We start from the raw sequence: 17,392 nt of genomic DNA, 5'->3' as shown, positions 1-17,392 counted from the left end.
TGTATTTATGATTTATATGCTTTATGAAGAGTTTGACAGGAAGGTATGGAAAAGCGAGAAAGTGGGGTACAATTATGAAAGGAAAAATAGCAATGAACCCAGGTAAACAGTGACTGAAGGAAAAACAAGACTAGTAAATAGTAGGTGAAACACCTAAGTGATTGAAAAGGGCAACTAGAGATTTTTCAAAACCAAACATGACTAAATTATGAGGTAAGGGTCAAACCCAACCAATTTTGCAATCTAAAGGTATCTCCAATATATGGACAATATAGTGGTAAACAGTCAGTGAGGAACATTTAAATATTTTGAGAGTGCTCCAGGGATTTGTATTACCGTAGAATCATGAGAATTGCTGTGATTCAAACACAACCATGTTTTCCCATAAGGACAAATAATTTCATTATCAACACCACAGTGATACTTCCATACACAATTGCTTCCAAAATGGAAAATGTCATTGCGAAGTGACGTCTGGATATAATAATATTATATCATGTATAATATTTTCTCAGGTATGTCTCAAAGGTAAGAATAGTACCCCTCACCTTTTTTGAGAAGCTCTGTCTTTCGGTCCACCTTCTCTCTCCAAGGGATGTTGATGGATGGGAAGAATGACTTCTTCTCTTTGGGCTCCTCGTCCCCAGGTGTATGCGCCTGGTTGCCCCTCTGCAGACGGGCCACGGCAGTAGTCTCCTCCACAGCCTCACCCTGCTCCTTCCCCGAATATTCTGGACCCCTTCCGCTCCCCTGGGCCACCGCTTCACTGGGGTCCTTGGGCAGCGGCGAAGGGGGAGGGTTGAACGCGGCTGCCGCAGGCTTGGGCGATGTGAGGGGTCTCTGGTAGAGAGAAGATCTGGAAGGTACTTTCTCCCCATCACAGTCGTGTTTCGGCCCCGGTTTTGTGCGGAAAGGGATTGACGAGGGGGATACCTGTAAGAACTGCACCATGGCGCCGTCTTTGAGAGGCGATGGTGGGCTCGGTGTCTCAGAGAACACCGGCGTGCTGTCAGGGGTGGAGTCCGGGTCCATGGGTGTGAGGGGAGAGGGGACACCGTCAAAACTGTCCCCGGCGCTGTAGCGTTTTTTTCGTTTCTCTATGGATTGCTCACTGTGGAAGCGGAGGGAGTAGTTTGTCCGTCTTAACTTGATTCCAAAGGGGGAGGTTTTGTCCTGGCTGTCGGGTCCCCTCTCCTCGCTGCCATCAGAACCTTCCGCCTCATCCTGGCTGTGACCTTTCATCTCCATCCCCTCCGGTTTGGCTTGATGGCTGGGAACCAGAAACGAAGGGAGGTCTTTGGCAAACATACACTCCTCTGTACCTCTTACTGCAATGCGGACCGTTTTATTGGTCCTGTTGGGGGACTTAGCAGCTGGGGTCGGGGAGGCTGCCTGGGGCTGGCTGCAGGTATCAGAAAAGAATGCACCTTCCTTCACTGTCTCTTTTTCCTCTGGACTCAACAGCTCAGAGTTCCTATTGGAGTCTCCAAACTTCTTTTTGGCTGGGGTGATGGAGAATTTGGCGCTCGCAGACATGGTCTTCCTGAGGTTGGAGTGTGGGAACGAGGATTGGTTAGCATCCTCGCCACCAGGCCCTGTCTGGCTCTTGCTTTTTTCAGGGCAATCCTCATACTTCCCTTCGTCTGCCCCCTTAAATATCTTGGATCTGATACTGGCCCATTCGGCAAGGACCGCTGCACTCGACTGGTCTGAGGTGAGCATGGATTCATTCAGGGATTTGGTTTTCCCAGATTTTCGGTCTGGGGAGGTCTTGCTCTTGGTCGGTGGTGTTCCTTGAGCTTTCCAATCCTCGCCAATACCCAACAGTGACTTGCAGGCTGTGTCTTTGATCTGGTCTAAATTGACTGCTGGTCCACAGAGCTGGGCCCCAGTCACCAGGATGGCTGTGTGGGGGACATACTGACACGACATTAGGTTGTGGGGATCTGCTCCATCAGGACTGGAGGTTTTGTTGCCTGCACGCTGGTCGGTTACAGCGCCGCCCTGGTGGCCACTGGCTGGTGTAACAGGAGTCAGGTTGACCTTCTGGAACAGAATCTGTTTCTCGCCCGAGGATACTTTGAAAGAGAAGGGCCTCTGTCTCTCCTCCATCTCTCTCCAGTGTATTTCCTCTTCTTCCTTCTTCTTTTTCTCGTCTTCTTCTGTTTTAAATTTCTCCTCATGAAGCCTTTTCTTCCTTTCTTGTTTTTCCCTCTCTTCTCTGAGCCTCTTCTCCTCCAAAAGGAGTCCCTGCACATCAACTTCCTGTTGCCTCCTCTCTTCCTCCTCTCGTATCCGCTGCTCCTGCCGATGCTTTCTCTCTTGGTTTTCCTCCTCCCATTGCAGTCGCTCCTGTTCTTCTTGGATCCTCCTCCTTTCCTCCTCTTCCTCCTCCTCCGCCTCCTGTTTACGTTCCTCCTCACGTTGCTTGCATTCTTCTTCTTCCCTGATCCTTCTCTCATCCTCTTCCTCCTCCCTCCTCCTCCTCTCAGTCTCCAACTCTCTCTGCTTCCTTTCCTCTACCTCAGCTCTGTGGATGCGCTCCTCCTCCTGCACTTGACTGCACCTCTCCTCATCTAGTTTCCGCAGCCTCTTCTCCTCTGCCTTCATTGCCCTCTCCTCTTCCTCCTGTCGGATCCTCTCCTCCACCTCCTGCTGCCATTGTTGTTTATTGGAAGACTCCAGGGACTGTAAGCAATGTTCCTCAGCAGCAAACCCTCCTGCCACCTCCTCATCCTCCTGCAAGACCCCCGGAATGGAATCCTGCAGTTCCTGGATGGAGAGAAAATGTACATGTCTCTTACCATGTCATGCAACAAGGCATGCTTGATTTTATCTACCGGCAGACTGGGAAAGAAATAAAGGTAAGAATAAAACAGCAGCTGATCCGGCCCTCTGGCAAGATGGGCCAGCTGGGTGAGAGATGGACTGGCCCACTTGAATGATTAGGGGAGGTTCCCCACTGGTAACTACAGCACGGGATGGACCCCTTGCCTCGCCCAAAATTCAAATGCTCTACACATAGAAGCACACTTGGGCCATCAATATCAACATTTACTGGAAAACAGACAAACAAACAAACTTTCACACAAAAATGGGTGAAAAACACTATGGGTGGAGGTGAAAAGGAATCATTAAAAACCAAAAAAGCCCTTGAGGCAGATGTTATCCCAGGAGTCAGCAAGAAGGGTAGGGTTAGTAGAATTATAAAATAATGGGTCAAATTCTTTGGACGAACACAATCCAGGCCTGGGGGCAACCAATGCAAAAACTTGTAACTTACTGATGTGTGGACCTGGCTCTTACTTGGGTAAAGCGCCGGTGTTTGCGGGAGATTCTCTGGTTCTTGGGCTTCACAGACAGCTTATGCTTGGCAGCTGTGTTGTCCAGACACGGGGCACACTGTGGCACAGCGTCCAGGTTGATTGACTCAATGGTACCGGTGGGAGGGAGGACTCTCCTGGACCTAGGGGACTTGAGGGGGGGACTGTGTACCGGAGCCTGCTGGCTTGCTAGTTGAACCTGGGAACAATATTTAAAGGTGTTTTCTACCAGATGGAGTCATCAATGAATTTCAGAAAGACAGACGGTAAGACATCAATGCCCCAATGATTACAATGATTTTCTGCCAATAGCCCTTACCTCTGTGATCATGAAGTCAATATAAAAGATCATGGTTCAACACCTAAATAGACACCTGGGGAGGTAGCAAGACCCATTCCAGTTTGCATACAAACAAGGCCGTAGTACAGAGGATACATTGGTTTCACTGGTGCACATCATATCTAAACATCATGACAACCCAAAATATTTATGCCAGGTCTCTTTTTCTGGATTTTTCATCTGCGTTTAACACCATTCGGACAGAAATACTTTATCTAAAATGATTACGTTTCAGATTAACCCCTATCTTAGTCACCGTTTTTTTCCTTTCTCACAAACAGGATTAAGCTAGTCAAGGTCAACTACACACTATCCTCTCCAAATACCACCAATGTTGGAATACACCAGAGCTGTATTAGCTCCCCTTTGCATTTTACCTTGTACACTTCAGACTACACCACCAGTGTGCCAAAACCAATATCTTTTAAAATACTCTGATGACTCCACCCTAATGACCCTATTCACCCAATCCGAGGACCATACACTGTACCAGGGCAATGTGGATTGGTTAGTCGAATGGGGTGATAAAAACTTGCTGATCATTAACACTGAAGACAGAGGAAATCATTTTTGGAAAACCATCTAACTTTCAACTGTCCCAAGTGAAGATCCATGATTCAGAAATCAATCAAGTCCCAACCTACAAATACTTAGCGTTATGATAGACGAAAATGTATCATGGACCTCTCACATAGAATTTACCTGCAAAAAGATACAACAGCGTATCTATTTCCTGCAGAGATTAAGATCCTTTGAAGCTAGCAGACAAATCAGTGTAATGCTTTATTGTAATACAGCTTAGCAGAGTTGCCTTTCAGTCAAAGATAAGGCAAATTATATCCTCAAATTCAAATTAGTTCAAAGATCTTTGGACTACCTGTAGCACACCTCTTCCAGGAAGCCCACAACAAGATCATGCTCAGGCTGGCCAGATATATTTCCACTGACGTCTCACGTCTTACACAGAGAATATCAGCTCCTGCCTTCTAACAGGCGCTTTAGAGTTCCTTCTTTCAACCGCAACAGACTTAAATACTTCTTTATACATCAATCAATCCTTTTGTTAAACCAATAACATTAAGATTTTTCATAAAATGTCTCAAAGTGATGACATTTTCGATATATTTATGAAGCCTCTTTGTAACATATGTATGCTTGGCTTCCGTCATGCTTGATACTGTCATTTATGGCTATGTTTCATGTTTGTCTGTGTGTTCACATGTTTGTATATTGATGCTATATCAAAAAGAATTTCTGCCCAAAGTGACAAATAAAGTTGTATCGTATCATACTAGAACCTACCTTGGGCTCAGTTTCTGTAGGCATGGTCTCCACATGGGCTATCACCTTGAGAGGACTCTGCGGAAGCTCCTCCTCATCTGAACTGCACTCGTCTTCACTCTTTCTCAGAGATAGAGGCTTCTTCCCAAACTTGATACCTTGGGATATCTGCCTCTTAATGGCCATCAAAATACAAGATACAATTCTTATGAGAGATAAGACATTTTACTTGGATATTTTAGCTATTTAGGTTAATTAATATGAGCCATGGAAACCTACTTTGTTTGAGAAAACCCCTCTGTAATGATTATAGGTAGTGTTAATCACCATATGGTTGTAATACCTGCAGGTTCCTGACCTTGTCAGAGACGTTTTCCTGGGACATGGTTTGATCCAGAACAGCTTCCTTTGGCAGTTCTTCCGGAGTGAAGATGCTGTCGTGAGAGATAGCTCGGGGCACAACGGGATTCAACTCCCTGCATGCCATCAAACCCAGAGTGTAAATCGCATTTACTGAATGAACTGTAAAGCCTTTCTTCATGCACTTAATAGATCACCCATTGAGAATGAGCACAATGATACATTTATTTGGCTATGCACACGAATGCTCTCAAACAATTACAAGCATTTTATAGTTGTATTGTATGTTCAGTTTGAATGGAGCTAACACACCTTTTACAGAATATAAATACTATACAATAATGAATACAAAATAATACAATAACTCCAAGCTCAATTAGTCATAAGGTGTTCATATTTCAGATTAAATCAAAAATGTATCATAAAACCTATTGACTCTCCAAAAAAAAACGCCCACCTGCTTAATCTCCATAAAAAAACAAAACGGAAAAAGCTTGTATACATTATCAATATAATATTTAACAATTACTTACCTCAAAATTTCCTCATTTTCAGAGACAACTCCATTGCACACTTCCCCAGTAGAAAAATGGTCCTTTAGCTCTACTGCACCCAGGTTCCTCCCCGTCTCCCGCTTCTTTCTCTTCCCGAACAACCGTCTGAAGGGTTGGAATTTGCCCTGTTGTCTCCGCTCTGTTGGCAAAAATAAAAAGATTACAGTGACTACTATCAGAGCTTCAATATCAATATGACAGCATAGGGCTTGACAAGAAGCTGTGTGCATTTGGTTGAAAGTAGCAAGAGTTAAGTTTGTGCTTGAGGTCAATATCATTATTTTTCCATAATTCCTTCATACCAGTAAGTCCCACATACAGTAAGCCAGACTTTCCCCTGGGGTAACTCTGGTTAGTCTGCACTTTGTTGACACTTTCTTTCACAATTGCATATGAATTTCCTATGACCATATTTTCAGCCTATGGTTTGTAAATAACTCCTAAACAGAAACGTTTAATACTTCAGCCACCTCAGTCTCATGAATCATTGAATTCAGAACAAAAAGTGTTTGTATTGTGTGTCTGTCATGTGTGCACAGAAGTCAGGTGGTTAGTATTGCTTGATTGTAATGTTGTCTGTATACTTGTGGGGTTAAAGATACTAACGCTACGAGGAGACGCCCTCTCAGGACTCATGGGTATCTCTTTCGATGCTATAAGTAGCAACTAGTGTGGGATTTCACTCTGCATGGCGTCCACTACACTTGATGCATCATGGAGCATGATACAGTTAAAGAGTTTCATGAATCTGCATCTGAGAGGTGTGTCTTTGTGTCCTATGTGTTATTATTTATGCTTCGGTTGGTTACTGGCGATTAGAGCATAAATGACCAGAGAATGTGCTCAAGATACCTTAAGGTCATCATCCTATCAAAAATTGAATCTATATTCACCCTGTTTTTCATTTGTGTCCGGGGGGTGACATGCCTGTCTTCAGGGTTAAACATGCTTCTTCAATATAGCTAACCCAATTATATTTATGGATTTGTTCACACTATTTGGAAAAAAAATTGGTTTGGTCAACCTTGCAAAAGTGTTGTGATAATGATTTCTACAGTAAACTATTAATCTACCCTGTTTCTTCTGTCAAAATAAAGATGGATATTGACTGATATGGTCGATATGCCCCCCCCCCCCCCCCCCCCCCCACACACACACACACATTCTGCTTGTCCTGAGATCCCTGCATGCCGGCCCATATTACACTGCCACTGGCGCTTTTGCTGATTCATGAGTGAAACCGAAAAGGACATATTTTCAAGCACAGTGTAGGCACGCTAGTCAGCAATACTGTTTGCTGAGAACCAGTCAGCTTGAGCTGCCTAAACAGCTCATTTCAAGGCTCACTGCTTCCTGTGTGTGTTCTTCAGATGCTATATTCCAATACAAACACATACACTCATGCATCCAGAGCTGTCATTGAATGCCGCAGGTTTGTAAGTATGTCAAGTAAATATTGATTTGTATAACATAAAATACCTTCTTAATCCAATTAATTCATAAGATAATGGATTGCATTAGAAAACTGAAACCATGAGAAGTTGTAAATTATTGAATTGTGTTTGCACTTCCTTACAGGTTTATCAGTAATAAACATCAAGAGCCACGTCTTTTATGGTGTATTAAAAGTGTACTGAAGACTTCCAGGAAAGAAGAACAAAAGAGCTCAGTCAGGTCAAGTTAAATCAGAATCCAGTTTATGATCAGGTTAGGAATTTAATACATACAATTAATACACAGAATGTGTGTTTTACTTTGGCCTCAATTTTTTTGCTTTATTCAAAGTTACTTGACATAACCTTATGACACTATAATACTCATGCAACTTGTGAAATTCTTAAACCCATGGATGGACCCATGGATGTAATAAAATAATATAGAGGAAAAATCATCAAGGCATCAAGCTATGCCACAACACACAGACGTCACTTCAAAAGGCAGTATCTGAGAGTTTTACCATCACGACCAAGCCCACCTCCAAACCATGCACTTCTTAAGAAGACAGCAGAACTTAAACATTTTGCAGGGACCCAATTTCCTCTAATTTCTCCACTCAATGTTGTCTGCAACACACCCCTCTTCTGGGTGCTGTCTCTTTAAGATGGCGTCTTATAAAGCACTCTGTTTTTCCTATTTACCTGGGCCTTTGGATACGGTTACCTCTACATGCGTGTCATGCTTAGTTTCCCTGGCATCTGTCGCCATGGTCACTGCCCACCTCAGGCTGGTAAGAGGGAGGAAGTGAACATAGGGATGGTTGTTATCCGCTTTAGTGCAAAAAAGTACAGGGGGATGAAAAGAGAAGAAAGACAGAGGGGGAAAGACAGAGAGAGAGAGGGAGAGAGAGAGAGAGAGAGAGAGAGAGAGAGAGAGAGAGAGAGAGAGAGAGAGAGAGAGAGAGAGAGAGAGAAAGACTACCCAGGCAGTAGGAGAAACCTGAGAGTCGCGCAAATGCCACTGCACATCATCCACTTTGACAGACAACGGCAGCAGTATGTTAAGCCACTTTAATCGCCTTAGAATCCTTTTTCTTCTCGTCTTTCTCTGCTTCAGACAAATCTTGCCCTTCTTCTCCTTCCTCATCAATGCCAGCCTGCCTTGGCTATCTGACAAAATGTGTGTGCGTTCGTGTGCGTGTGTGTGTTAATTGCATCGGGGGCAACCACTCTGTTTAAAGATGCTTGTGTTGAGACATGGGGTTCTAGGATTTAAATAACAACACAACATCATTAAAGGGGGGAGGGGGTTTCGAGGGAAAAGCATTCTTCTGAGACGCTGCAAAGCAAACACATGTTGAGGGCCTTCAACAACAGACAGAGACACCCTGCAGTTCTTTCAATTCCTCTGTCTTAAATTTTAACTACAGAGTCGAACAGAGACGAATTCCTGCCGGGATGCTCTCTAATTCTCAGCCGCCCTTTAAAATTATCTTATAATATATAATATAATACAATAATTTAATATATTAAGTTGTCCAAAAAGAGTATAATAATGGATAACTTGCAAATCTATTCTAGAATCACCTGTAACTTACTTAAAATTCCGTCCCTGTTGCCTAATGGAATAGAGAATGTTTCTAGCTATCACGCCTCAACCCCAATCATTGGTCTCCATCGAGGTCAGGCCTTAGGTTTCTTATGTTTGGTGGAAATGTGTGTTTTGTGAAACCGCAAGCACCAAAGCTGTTGCTGCTGGGGAAACAAACAAAACCTAGAGGAGGTATGTGTGTTCGTGTGGCATGTGCCCCTGTTTATTTATGACCTTTGAGGTGCACACATGGCTATGTTGTTTCCAGAGATTTATGGCAAATGAAACGGACGGTAAATGTTGTGTTAGCCTGTTTACAATGCCGTTCATCATCTTTAGGACAGAGGTTAATTTTGCACAACTGTTTGGGTCATCAGGAGCTTATTAACACACACATAACATAACGTATGCACCCATGCATGCTGGCCTGCCTGCCTGCCTTTATGTCTGCATAGGTTATGTCCCTATGTTGTGTGTGTGTCTGTGTGTGTGTGTGTGTGTGTGTGTGTGTGTGTGTGTGTGTGTGTGTGTGTGTGTGTGTGTGTGTGTCTGTGTGTGTGTGTGTGTGTGTTTGTGCTGGTGTTTGGGGGGGTGGTAATTATGAAGAAAGGTGAGCTCGGCAATGGTGGGTAACCGCGTGAGCGAGATTAATCCAAACAACGCAATGGACGCAATCAGGAAGTGCGGTGGGGCGAGACGAGGGCTAAGACCCCAATGCCCCTCACTCTATACAGTAACTTCTGGTGATATAAACCTCAGCTCTGAACGCAATCTATAAAGCCTCTACGAGATAACCCTTCACCACTTATCTCATCTACCTACCTGTGTGACCCATGCCCTTTCTCTCTTCTTCATACACCCTCTCTGGTCCTTAGGAATGCTTGCAAGCTGGTCAATTCAGGCAAACGTTTATACACTTGCACAAACAAACAGCAATAACATTCCCCCGACTCCGACGCAGTGTTACCATTTGGGACAATCCTATTCTTGACCAATGGTAGTCATTTGTGTTGATCATTGGTCATATTCACAAAAATACATTCTAGTGCTGGACGTTTTCAGCCACTAGCTTTCAATCCTCCCCGAGACGTCTAGTGTAGCAATCGATATATCCAGCTTTGTGTTTGTGATGTGTTGTGTTTGTCTGTTACGGCAAGAATCGGTCACCTGTCTTCTTTTCTAAGGCTAGATGATATTTTATTGGTAAATGTAGCCCTCGGAGAGAAGCTCTTTCTATTTTTATTTGGAACATGATCCTCTCATGCAGATAATGGGCTATTACAAACACATTCTAATTAACTTTGGATGGCATCTCAAAGTGGTTCTCTTTCTAATCAACCTTTTTGAACACCAATTGAGCCAGACAGACATGCATATTGACATTACATAATGAATATACAAACGAGTAACACAATAGCTTGAGAGTATGGCTAGTGTAAAACATGTTGAGAAAAAATAATCTACAGAGATGTAAACAAGATGCTGTTGGTATGTAAAAACAAATTGTTCTTACCTTTTTGCGATCAGTTGAGTATAAGAGCGTGGATCTATTAGAGTGTGTGTGTGTATGTCTGTATGTGTTTCGGTTTCAGCCGGGCGGCTGTCACCGTGGAACTAGGACATTACCTGGAGTCAGGTGTCACGTGCATTGTAGGCTCCATCGTGTGTGTGTGTGTGTGTGTGTGTGTGTGTGTGTGTGTGTGTATGTGTTTGTGTGCCTGTGTGTGTCTATGTGTGTGTGAGAGTGAGAGAATGACCATGAGTTACAGCCAGAGAAATGCAGATGAGTGAGAGAAAGATCAGCAAAGAAAGAAAATTATGATTCGTTTGCACCCTAAACAATATATTTAGGGTGAGATTCCAAGGGATCATCAACTTATTCTCCATGCATGGTTTCATACATCTAGACCTAATATAAAGAAACAAATATAGATGATATGGGTAATTAAAATCCACGTGCACTCCCCTTAGCGTATGGTACCAGTGAACCAGGGTCAGGTGTCGTGGTCTGACAGTGTGTGTATCGAGGGGATGTGTCTCTGATGGTGTTCTGTACCAAATGAAGAAACACAGAGTGACACTTTGTTGTGTGGCAACATAACCCGAGCAGGGGGAGAACAGAGTGGCATTCACTATTCACCATGTATAACTGGCTGCTTTGCACAAAAGCTTCCATTGTGAACCAAGACCTGGATTCATGTGCACGTGTGATTATAATGCTGTGTAATGCACAGCATCACAGCTGTCTGAGTACCAATGCTTCATATTAATAAAAAAGACTTGCATAGTTTGGACACCAGATTTATCTGCATTAAAGTCTCTATAAATACAGACTTTACCTACTATTCAGTGATCACTCTTTAATCAGCTTTCAATTTCAATATGTAATATCAACAGCCAGCATTCTTTTGTCCCATGGCCCCCCCATGTACAATAGCAGAAAATATTTGAGTGACCACCGGCCTTCCCCTCCACTTCCGTCCCCAGCGACTGGGGTTGAGCTGGGAACACACAAGGCCACCTCACAGGGATATGCTAATGACTGGCTTCTACCAACCTGCAGGCTGCCTCTCTCTTACATTACAGAGACGCACTTCAAAGACAGAGTGCTTGCTGACTGCAGAGTATAAATAGAAAGCTTTGCTGAGCCCGCCGCACAACAAGCACGCATACATACCTACCCACACAAGTTACCGATGGGAGATGATGCTGTGTTGGAAGCAGTTGAACATTATGCAAGTTAAAGTGGGCCACATCAAAGTTTCGATTAACAGATGGAATCGTAGGAACTGCCTTTCTATGACACCCATGGGACGCATGGGAATGAATGACAGAATTTCGCCCAATTGATTTAGAACACACTTTACGAGAAATTAAATTAGGTGCAGTAATGTTGCAACTTAACTCGTGATAATGGAAAAGGACTGAGGAAAACAAATGTGTAGCCTCAGGTTGTAGGTGTTATTCTACCGTCCACAGTAGATAAATCGATTCATTTAATTAAATTCTTGTCTTGTTCTTCCAACACTTAACAATGTGTCTGTTTAGGCAACCAAAGATGTTTTCCATCTATATTATGTATAGATTGAAATCCTGCGTGACACATCAGTCATTTAAAAGACAACGAGACAATGGATTCAATTTTCGTATATGATTGCTTTTAGACTTTCAAACTTAAAGGCACCCAGTGCAACTTTATGTAAACATTCAATGAAAAATAAACATCCAATTTCTAGTCTTTTTTACACGTAGTAAGTTTCAATAACTCCATACCATTACATATCGACATTCAAGGAGCAAAGATGAGACGTCGCTGTGTGGTGAGAACTGATAGAAAATCGTAAACAACAACAATCGCCGGTGGGGAGAAGCCATTTTTCCATTGACTGGAAGCCTGCTTTATTTATTGTAGGTTACAAAAAATAAAGAAAATGGCGGCATTGTTGTTGTTATCGATTTTCTATCAGTTCTCACCACTCAACGACATCTCATCTTTGCTGCTTGAATGTCGGTATGTAATAGTATGGAGTTATTGAAACTTACTACGTGTAAAAAAGAGTAGAAATTGAATGTTTATTTTTAAGCCTCGAAAGTTGCACTGGGTGCCTTTAAGTGAGTATATCGATTTACCATAGAGACAACTCGAAATGAAGGCAAACATTCCGCTTAGAGAACCCAATACCAGTTCATACGACTAAAAACCAGTTGACACAATCCAAAACCAGTTTATACACCCAAAACCAGTTTACACTACCAAAACCAGTTGGCAGAACGCAACATCATGACTGCAGCAACTGCATTTTATCCAAGCCTGGTAATTCATTATGGGACAATATGCGGATTCCTTTGCTTCTAGGCTACTCTGAATATGTTAGAACAATGACATTGACAGCAAATACAGTGCGGGTGAAAGCAAGACATGGGGGTATACCACGAACCTCGCTGAACATACCCTGGCTTTCTTGGGAAAACCTGGCTCGACAGAGCCGCAACTCGCAATCAGAGTTAAATGGTACCACGAAGCTCACTTTAGATTCAATTAGTTGAACCAGGTTTTCCGCTTTAGGTTCAGTGCGCGTTCACTTGTAAGGGGCGTTTTTTGCGTCATTTTTCTGTCCTTTACGATAGATCAAGCAGTCTATATGCGTACAAGTGAAATTATTCTGCATATTGTCTATAAAATAACTATGCCAAATGCAGAATTGTTCGCCATTAATCCAAATAGAATGATGATGATTTAAAAATGCATAAGCAACGTGCATCCTGCCTTATTCTATCATTTAGGGAATTCACTTTAAATACACCCTATGTAAGAAATGTATCGCATGTTTTCAACCGCTGAGAGGTAGCGGCTGTAGCGTAGTGGATTAGTATAAGACCCGCACGCCAGCGACCAGGGTTCAAATTCGCCGGTCTATATGCCATATGCAGGGGAATTGGGACTTTTTAAGCTTCACATAAATTCGCGTCACTTGGGAGTCGAACCTCCCGTGTTGAAATTCAAGACTGACGCGCTACCTCCACTCTAGCTAGCACTCTGTCACGGAGACATAATGCGCAGCAGTAAGCATTGTCTACATAAGGTCCAAAAGGACGATCAAATAACGAACACCCTCTGATGAGAATCTGTGTCTCTCATGAAGAACCCCAATTTCGTTGTTTGCACAATGACAATAAAGTCTGAAATCTGAATATCGTCAGACAATGCCAAGGGATCGATTCTGTCCCGTAAAACCCTAGAGACGCCTGTACGAGAAGTGCGCCGAGGCGACTTTCCGTCTCGTAAACGGTCGTTGCCATTTGAAACGGTCGATGCCATTTCCGAACATTTCCGATTGCGTCCGCTCTCCGATCTTGAATTGATTAGCCGCGTTGCCCAATCAGCGTTGAGCTTGACCCGACGTCACTGGCAGAGAGTAGTGAGCTTGGACAGAAGCATACGGCCGACATCTTTCTTTATTCTGTGTGGAAATAGTAACATAGTTACGCCATTAAATGCTTTTATGGAAACATTTTTAACGAGAAATGTGCATTTTACTTTCATAATGTTCGCTCGGTGAATGTGAAGGATGTGTGGTTTGATAGTTATGACGAAGAGGGAACGCTCCGTTCACTTGCATGGACAGAGTCTCTGGGGCCGGTTGCACCAACTGGGCGTAACTAGGCCTGGTCGTAACTGCTAAGTAGGTCTTAGTTACGACCTGGCGTTAGAATGGAACTAACGCCGGTTGCACCAACGGGACTTACGACTGGTCTCAACTACGCCCGGTCTTAGCCATGCGCGGCCATGTGAATGTTCCATGTAATGCGCATATCACCGCGTTGCTAGGATACCTCGTGACAACAGCTGTTTACTATTTTACTTGACATGCTGTTGGACACCGAAATAAATAATTCATTCGTTCACTCATTGTCATTCATCAATTGTGTTAATGCCTAACAATAAAACACTGCAAATGAATATAATTAAAATATGTATTTGTAATGTCTGGTTTACGACGAGCAGGCATTTAGACGGGAATGGTTCTTTTTGACAGAAGCAATGCATTGAACATTATCAAATGACACGGAGCTAAATTGAGTTGTTTTGAGACTGTAGGAGAGTTTTGCTTAATTTGTCGGCCTATATAAAACATATAAACATAGTTAAAACAACATTCGCAACTGATTATAAGTTGAGAACGGACTAATCGGCCAGCGATATCTTCCCGACAGGCAGTCGATCTGTGAACACTGATCATATCGCCGGCTGTGCTTTGAAATGCAGTTTAGTGAAGCGTACTGAGCAGTTGCATTGGATTGGATGTAATTGCTATAGAAACAGCCTGGAATTTCAACTCTACGCCTGCCCCTGACCAGGCGTAGGATTTACGCCTGGTCTTAGTGAAAAGAACGCTAAGCCCAGTTGGTGCAACCGGCGTAACGGTTAGGTTGGACTTAGAACGCCAAGTTACGACCAGGCGTAGTTACGACCAGGCTTACGCCCTGTTGGTGCAACCGGCCCCAAGTCTAAGTCTCTGGTTACTAAGCAATCTCAACGTCTTGGCGGACTATATATCTGCTGATCAACACTACGAATGCTGGAAACACACCAGACACACCATGTGAAGTTATTTAACCCGATTATTGTTATTTATATCCGAGCATATCAGTCTTTATCATGGGTGTCTTTACGGGGACAGTTGCTGTTGGCATCTTACATTCAAAGGCCAACTGTGAATAATGTACTTAAGGTAATCATCCTTAAATTTTATTGATGACAGATGTAAGTTTATTTTATTCAAATATCATCCCTTAAATTCAAATGGTTGCTAAGCAAAAGAGCCATTATAGCAAAAAGTGTTGCAACTGTCCCAGGTCTCCTCTATTCAATCAATCATTATGTATGACTGGCATAGATAGTTTCATAATTACTCACGTCAACTGAGCGGAAAAAAACATTCCACCCTGTGCTGTTTTTAACTGACTCCAAGAACGGACGCAATCGGACATGGTCGGAAATGGCATCGACCGTTTCACGAAGCATTCGGAATTCAAGATCGGAGAGCGGACGCAATCGGAAATGTTCGGAAATGGCATCGACCGTTTCAAATGGCAACGACCGTTTACGAGACGGAAAGTCGCTGCGCCGAGGTCTACGGGAACACCCACAAATGGGACGCCATTGTCAGGGGAGGGGCTAGGAAGCTGCGCACGCCGATTTAAGTAGCCGATCTCCGGCCAGACTAATGGTGCGTTTTAATATCCATCCGTCTCGGAGCTCCGAGGACGTTGCCTAGCGACACGCACAAACACGCCCCTTTTCCTCGGAAGTCGATCTCGCCATCTCGTTTGAACTCAGCGGTGACCGAGCGAGGCTTCCGAGATAGAATTGAAGATGGATGCGCCCAGTGTGACATTCAGTGAACTGTTTTCATTGTGTTTGGACCGCTTTGGTGGTTTAAATCGCAATTTCAATCACTCGTATTGCTGTAATAACTTACATATGCAGAAGATACATTGAAACATGAAATGAAGTGAAAATTGTAGAAGTTCAAATGGCTGCGTTTTCGTACGGTGAAAACGCACCGTTTCATTTATATTATTTCGTAGTCCTGAAATAATATAAATGAAAATAGTAGTAGTAGTCGGCCAATGCTACCGCAACAATAGCTTTCCGGGTGGCGTCCATGTTTTTCTCTGACGACCTACGCTCAAAACATAATAAAACGATTTTAGTGTGGGCGTGGCGTCCGATCCGAGATCCGAGTCGGCTCGCAGAGAATACTCGAACGCACCCCGAAAAACTGCTCCCGACCAGGTTTGGTTGCGAGCATAAGTCACCATGGTGATACAGCGACGCTAAAAGAGATCGACTTTCGTGGTACAACTAACCCAGGCTTTGAGCTCAACATACCTCGCTAACCCTCTAAGCGAGCTTCGTGGTACAAGCTGGTTAGCGATTGACAAGGAACAATAACAATAATTTCTGTCTCCAGCCTTATAATGCCAGCAGAATGACGACAAGACCCATCGTTTTCACCTGACACATTCACAGAGATAGATGGATAAAATCCTTCCAGAACTGCTATGGTCAGAAATTGTGAATAAGCTACAATGGTAGGTTCGAAGACGTATTGAGGAAGGTATGCACAACGACAGATTGGAGATAAATATGAAATAATGAGCATTAATGCAAACGAAAAGGCGCACGGAGAACAAAGAATCCGGTCTTTTGGATACATGTGTAAAGTCTATTTCAACACAAATAAATCACAGAGCATTCGAGCATTCAAAGCATGTTTTACGATACAATTAATTATTTGGTAGGTGCTATAATCATCATCAGCGTTTGAGCATTTTACAATCCGATCAAAAAGACAAGCCCCAACTACATAGCACATACACAGCACAGCACACACACACACACACACACACACACACACACACACACACACACACACACACACACACACACACACACACACACACGGACAGACGGACGGACGGACGGACGGACGGACGGACGGACGGACGGACGGACGGACGGACGGACGGACGGACGGACGGACGGACGGACGGACGGACAGACAGACAGACAGACAGACAGACAGACAGACAGACAGACAGACAGACAGACAGACAGACAGACAGACAGACAGACAGACAGACAGACAGACAGACAGACAGACAGACAGACAGACACATAAGGACAGACACACACACACACACACACACACACACACACACACACACACACACACACACACACACACACACACACACACACACACACACACACACACACACACACACAGAGAAAGATCCATCTGTGAAGGATGCAGCAAGCTCTATGCAGGTCATGCAAATTAAAGGTAAGCTGAACAAGGTCATCGGCTAGTGGTGAAAATGTGTCCGCTAATAATTATCGAAAGAAAACCATCGCCATATAGAAAGAAACAAGAATAATTCCACAACCTTTAACGCGACGATGACGCTTCAACCGATCAACCCGGGTTGCCCGTATA

General features: G+C 43.6%; 1 protein-coding gene across 1 annotated transcript in view; it reads right to left on the bottom strand.

Moving 5' to 3' along the window:
* Positions 1 to 17,392, bottom strand: part of cracd (capping protein inhibiting regulator of actin dynamics) — a 20,082-nt gene extending 2,690 nt beyond the window's left edge. The window contains exons 1-6 of the mRNA XM_056604275.1: positions 17,343 to 17,392; positions 5,838 to 5,997; positions 5,288 to 5,420; positions 4,966 to 5,118; positions 3,307 to 3,522; positions 549 to 2,772 (exon numbers count right to left, since the gene is read on the bottom strand). Of these exons, the coding sequence (XP_056460250.1) occupies positions 549 to 2,772; positions 3,307 to 3,522; positions 4,966 to 5,118; positions 5,288 to 5,329 (2,635 nt within the window). The 5' untranslated portion in view covers positions 5,330 to 5,420; positions 5,838 to 5,997; positions 17,343 to 17,392. The remainder of the gene's footprint in view (positions 1 to 548; positions 2,773 to 3,306; positions 3,523 to 4,965; positions 5,119 to 5,287; positions 5,421 to 5,837; positions 5,998 to 17,342) is intronic.

Source organism: Gadus chalcogrammus, chromosome 12 (genome assembly GCF_026213295.1).
Source record: "Gadus chalcogrammus isolate NIFS_2021 chromosome 12, NIFS_Gcha_1.0, whole genome shotgun sequence".
In the NCBI taxonomy this organism is placed as follows: domain Eukaryota; kingdom Metazoa; phylum Chordata; class Actinopteri; order Gadiformes; family Gadidae; genus Gadus; species Gadus chalcogrammus.
Note: the sequence above shows the minus strand (reverse complement) of the source record. Positions and strands in the feature narration are given on the sequence as shown.